Source organism: Microtus pennsylvanicus, chromosome 5 (genome assembly GCF_037038515.1).
Source record: "Microtus pennsylvanicus isolate mMicPen1 chromosome 5, mMicPen1.hap1, whole genome shotgun sequence".
NCBI lineage: Eukaryota > Metazoa > Chordata > Mammalia > Rodentia > Cricetidae > Microtus > Microtus pennsylvanicus.
The window spans coordinates 1,744,236-1,750,235 of record NC_134583.1 but is presented as its reverse complement, the minus strand read 5'-3'; the positions used below and the strand labels follow the sequence as shown (position 1 = coordinate 1,750,235).

General features: G+C 40.7%; 1 protein-coding gene across 1 annotated transcript in view; it reads left to right on the top strand.

Annotated features, from left to right (window-relative positions):
- The first annotated feature begins 4,846 nt into the window (after nucleotides 1-4,846).
- The window catches only part of LOC142850693 (uncharacterized), a 40,709-nt gene continuing 39,555 nt past the window's right edge, over nucleotides 4,847-6,000 (top strand). Inside the window, 1 exon segment of the mRNA XM_075974612.1 lies at nucleotides 4,847-4,934. Coding sequence (XP_075830727.1) covers nucleotides 4,908-4,934 — 27 coding nt within the window. The 5' untranslated portion in view covers nucleotides 4,847-4,907.

Below are 6,000 nucleotides of genomic sequence, written 5' to 3'. Positions count from 1 at the left end.
GAAAATAATTTTTATGGTCTACATATCCTGTTCTTATCATGGCCAAGGAGGCCAGAAGATGGTGTCAGAGCCCCTGGTACGAGAGTTACAGATAGTAGTGAACTTCTATATGTACCAGGAATAGAATCTGGATGCTCTGACAGAATCTTCAATGCTCTTAGCTGGTAAGATATTTTCTATCCTAAGTTTTCTATTCTTGATTTTACTGTCTAAGGCAGCCTAGTCAGGCTCAGACACCTGATGCTGATTAAAAGGTAAAAATTCTCCTTTACTTGGGAAAATAAGTCTCAGGCAGGGATGAGCTCCCTAACTGTTTATCCAATACAACATGATCGGCCAATTATTCATATATGCACAATCAACAAAAATGGATTCTTCAGTTTGTATTCATGTGTTTCAGCATTCTTATTCACCCAAACTTAACAAGGAAGAAATTGGAAGGGTTTGGGAAAGGAGGGAATGAAGAGATAAAAGGGGAAAGTGATGCAATATCTTTTAATTATCATTTTATGGTATTGTATGGAGTCTGCTACTTGGTTCCTGGCCACCCGGCTAGCTTAGACCAAAAATAATTACACAAAACTGTATTAATTAAATCACTGTTTGACTCATTAGCTCTAGCTTTTTATTGGCTAGCTCTTACATGTTAATTTAACCCATTTCTATTAATCTGTGTATCACCACGTGACTGTGGCTTACCAGCTAGATTCCAACCAGTATCTGTCTCTGGCAGCTCCATGGCTTCTCCTAACTCTGCCTTCCTCCTCCCATGCTATAGACCAAGCCAGTTTTCTTCATTCATTAACCAATAAAATCAACACATAGACAGAAGGAACCTCCCTCACCATTATGGATATAAGTTTTAAATAAAAAGAGGGACTAGAGAGATGACTCAGCAATTAAGAGCACTGGGTGTTGTTACAGATCCCAAGGTTTCATTCCCAGAACCTACATGGTAGCTAACCATTTGCTGTAATGCCAGGCCCAGGAATCTCCTGCCTTCTTCTGGCCTCTGTAGGTACTGTGCACAGAGGTATGCTGGCAAAACACCCATACAACTATTTATTTTTTAAAGTTAGAAAAGGAAAGAATAGAATTCTCTACAGTGATGTCACAGTCCTGAGACAGCAGCCAGGGCTAGTTAAAATGAACTCCTGATCTTGCATGGAAACAGTTGTGGTCTTCTGCTGAGGCAGCCTGCTCAGAGGTGAAAGCAGCTTTATTCTGAGGTTAACAGAGTTCATCATAACCGTCCATCTAAGAGCAGAGTACACAGTGCTGTTAAGTGACCTTTTCTTGAAGTATTTTCTATTTATGTTCTCTATCTTTTGTATCTGTGAGAATTGTGGCATTGGTACAGTTATCTTTTAGATCAAACATCAAGATTGACAGGTCACATAGGCTCCAAAGCAATCTTCTTTCACTGTGTGGTTTACCTGATTTTCAGCTAAGACCTTGTTGTTGTAAATTTAAAAAGTGTCACAAAAAGAGAGCTCACAAGGAGGGATTTTTTATTAGGGTAAAGGGAACGTGAAAAAATTGGGGAGACCAGTCTTTAGGTAAAGGAGCAGCAGAAGAGAAGAGAGAGGCAGAGAGATGGGGGGAAAAGACAGAGACATGCAAAGAAGTAGAAAGAGAAAGAAAAAAGGGGAGAAAGGTAGAAATGGAGGGAGAGGGAGAGGGAAAGAGAGGAAGTGGGCAAGGCCCACCTTTGATGTGCACAGGAGGTGATCTTAGTGACTGAAGCTGAGGACATATCTTGTCACCACCCCAAGGGCAGACCAGTACAGATGCCTGAATACTAACACTTGTGGTACAAGATAAACATATCAGAGACATTTCTTTCCAGCATTATTATAATTTATATGTTTCTACATGACTTTGAAGTGAGAATGTCCCTAAACATCTCCACTTTTATATTGTCATCATATTCATAAATGGATTTGTTAACTGAACCTGCTTAGGAATAGACAGAACTCTAAATAAATGTGTAGACTCCCTTAGTAAAATCCACATGCTTCCTTTGTTTTGGAAAAGCATTGTTTTGGAAATAACTCCAATGCTTTCCCTGTCTCCTGGAGGTAACAATTTTTCTTATTTCTTCTGTCTTGACTGTTGTGGTGCTAATCTTGGAAGCCAAATTGACTACATCTGGAATTAACTAAAATCCAATGGGTATACCAATGAGGGATTTTTCTAAAGGTTTTAAAATTAAAGGCCTGTCTTTAATCTGGATCATTTGAAGTGATATCCATGTTCAGATACTTGGTTGCTGTGCACACCTCTAACCCCAGCACTCAGGAGGCTAAAGGAGTCAGATTTTTCTAGGTTTGAGACCAGCCTTATCTACAGAATGAATTCCAGGGCTACAGAGAAAAACCCTGTCTCAAAAACACCAAAAAAGAATAAAGAAAAAAACCCCAATCAAACAAAGACTAAGATCTGCCTTAAATCTGGATCACACTTTCTGGTGTCACCTACATGTATAAGGAATATTTGTTGTGTTTGGTGGTCACACAATAATGGTGGGATAGACCTCCAAAATCTATTAAACCAGAAGTAAGCTTTATTCCAGAAAAAGAAAAAAAACCACCACGGGGCACACAAAGCTTGTCACCTATACCTGTGATCACAGCCAGAGGCCGGCTTCTGAAACTGTGGCCCTGAGGGCTGGTTTGGAGCCTCTTCCTACAGTAAAATCTAGCACCAGGTGTGTGTCAAAGGGCTTTTACAACCTTGAGGTCAGGCTTAAAGTCACTTTACACTGTTAGTTTTACAACTTTTGTTTATAGAGCATTAGAATGCTAACTTAGAGTGTTTGTGAAAGTTAGTGGCTGGCACAGGCACTTTTCACGGCACCTGAGAGAATGTAAGGCAGAAGAGAGTAGAGTTACATAAGGGGACAGTTAAAAATTAGAATACAAGTAGAGTGTCCCATAGAGACAATAGCTAGAAGCTAACTTTTTTTTTTTTTTTTTTTTTTTTGTGCCAGCACTTGCCTAGCTGAAAAGCTGGGAGGCAGGAAATGACTGTTAAAAGTTTACCTCTGTACACAGTGGCTGCCAGGATGCCTGCTCTTAAGGCAGAAAATGTTTGTTAGTGGTTAACAGTGGCTGGCAGCTCTCTCTCTCTCTCTCTCTCTCTCTCTCTCTCTCTCTCTCTCTCTCTGTCCTCTCTCTGTTCTCTCTCTCTGTTTCCTCTCTCTCTCTGTTCTCTCTGTTCTCTCTGTTCTCTCTCTCTCTCTCTCTCTCTCTCTCTCTCTCTCTCTGTCCTCTCTTTCTCTGTTCTCTCTGTTTTCTCTCTCTCTCTTTCTAAAATGTGTTTTTGCTTACAACTTTATATTTTTGCACTTCTGGACTGGACCCTTAATTTCTACAACTTATTTCTGTATTTTTTATTGCTGAAGAAGGAAGCTCTCTCTGTGTCCACTTGCCCTAGCTCTGGCTACCAAGCTCATTTCTTTACGAGCATCTTCCTTGAAATTTTGGTATATACTGAAGACCAGCTGAGATCTCCAGCCTCATGAACTTAACAACTACTAGAATCTTCAAATTTCTTGGATTACCTGGACCACAGCTTGTAAGACATTCTAATAAATCTACTTTCTATATACGTGGAGAGATTCATTCTACCAGTGCTATTCATGGAGACAACTTTGAATAATGCTGCTGTGGGTTTTTTCACCTGCCCATTGAGGAAGATGTGATGGCATTAGTGCTCATAAACACTTTTTTCCTGTCTTATTATTCTCTAAGTATTCAACTTTCCTTGGAGACTAATCTTTATTATTATCCATTTGACAACTGTTTGTTCTGAATTTCATGAATGAAACTCCAAAGTAATGGAAGCATCATGCAGCTTTCTGGTGGGAGAAAGACTTATTATCTGTTTTTAATCTGTGATCTAGTTCTTACTTTTCTTTCCTGGTTATCTGAAGTCCCTGGGACAACCAGGTAAAAATTATCTTCAGTTCACCTGACCTCAGTGTCACATAACAAATATCTCCTTTTGTATCTTTAAATCTCCCTTTAGCTGTTAATATTCTGGGCATCCTTCCACCTGTGGGACAGGGACGTAGTATATAACAGTGGCCCACACAAGCTAGCTAGCCACATTGTGTCAAGGAGAAGAACGGGCAGTGCCTGTGGAGAGCTGGAAGATAGCAGGGTCTGCTATTGGAGCCAAGGTCTCGTGCTATGGATCTTTTCTAGATCTCTGCTGATCTAGAAAAGGTCTTTGGGATGAAAGGCAGGGCCAGGAACCACTGAGCTGTGTCTTTAATTTTTATTTTTTAAATTTTTATTTCGTTAGTTAATTAATTTATTTATTGTTTTTCGAGACAGGATTCCTCTGTAGCTTTGGAGCCTTTCCTGGAACTAGCTTTTGCAGATTTCTTTCTTTCTTTCTCTCTCTTTCTTTCTTTCTTTCTTTTTTTCTTTCTTTCTAGCTTTTGCAGATTTCTTTCTTTCTTTCTTTCTAGCTTTTGCAGATTTCTTTCTTTCTTCCTTCCTCTTTCTTTCTTTCTTTCTTTCTTTCTTTTTTAATTTAGTTTTAGTTTTTTGAGGCAGGGTTTCTCTGCACCTTTGGAGCCTGTCCTGAAAAAGGGCAGGCTGGTTTAGAACTCAAGGAGATTAGCGTACCTCTGCTTCCTAAGGGCTGGGATTAAAGGCATGCTCCGCCACCATGACCAACCAGCTGAGCTGTGTCTTTAAGCACAGAATAACTCTATGGGAGGTGCTCTTGTCACTCAGGACTCACTAGCCAATCAGGCCCTCCAGGTGACCTGCCAGTCAGAAGTTGTACAGGATCCTTCCGGTGGTGGCCACTTTCAAGCTTGACTTTGAAGAGAATTCGGCGTCAGTGGTTTTGTGTGTTCTACTGTGAGTGCAGGGAGCTGAGCAGGGAGCATGGACAAGCTGGAAAACCATGACGTGGTGAGCTTGGGGTTATCCTCAGACTGAGAGGAGCGGCTAGTTGAGCCATGGGAGACAGTGTGGTGCATCCTCCTCTAAGCTGGGTGGGAGCTGGTGACCAGATGCAGAGTTAATCATATTTCTGCCTGGTCCTGCTGGTACTCCATGCCCCAGCAGGGTCTGTGTGATCCTGTGTGATTCTGCATGATCTTTGAAATTCCTGAGCTGGCTGGCAGCCTCTGAGTAATTTACTATCCTTACTGCGTCTGCTCAGAGATTTGGGAGTGGGACTGTGCTTTGAAATACCCTTATTGTTGACTTCACTGTGACATGTGGGCTCCCTTAGTGCTTGTATTGTCGCAGTGGAACACAGATTTGCCAAAGACAGATAGCTCTGTTTCCTCTAGTATCTTCCAGAAGTTCTTCACTTGGAACATTTAATATTTAGGTGTAGGATCCATCTGGAGTTAATTGTGTGGAGCTTGTAACAGTATTTCTTGTATAGAGTAGCACTCCACTGCTAAATTGTAGAAGCGTAGAATTGATGGTAATAGAATTACCAGTTCTTAGGAGACATTAAGTCACAAAATAGAATTTCAGTAAGGGAGAGCTGCATCCCAAATACCCCAAAGGCAATGGTATTCTAACCTGTTAGAGATTAGTATGATAAAATATAAAAGTTTGGTCCCCAGGATTAACCAGCTACATTCCCATCACAAAGGAGACAAGCCTGATTTACAACCAGCACAAATGCCCATCGTCCATTAAAAAACTGGCTTCTAAATGCTATTCAAGGAGCCATTACAGGGTCACAACTAACATTAAGTCCTGCTGTGCCATAAACGTATATTAATTCTATGATTAATTTCCAGTCTTTTTGAAAAGTGTTTTTGAGTCAAGGTCTCCTAGTTTGATTGAGATGTGCTTGAACCCTGTCTGTAGCCCCACAAGGCATTGTCCTTGTTCTCCTAAGGTTTAGACTAAACACTCTAAACCTTGGATTACATGTCTGCAGCACCACACAGTTCTAAAATTACCACACAGTTCTAAAATTGTGTTTGAGTCACATAGTGGACTGTCCATTGCA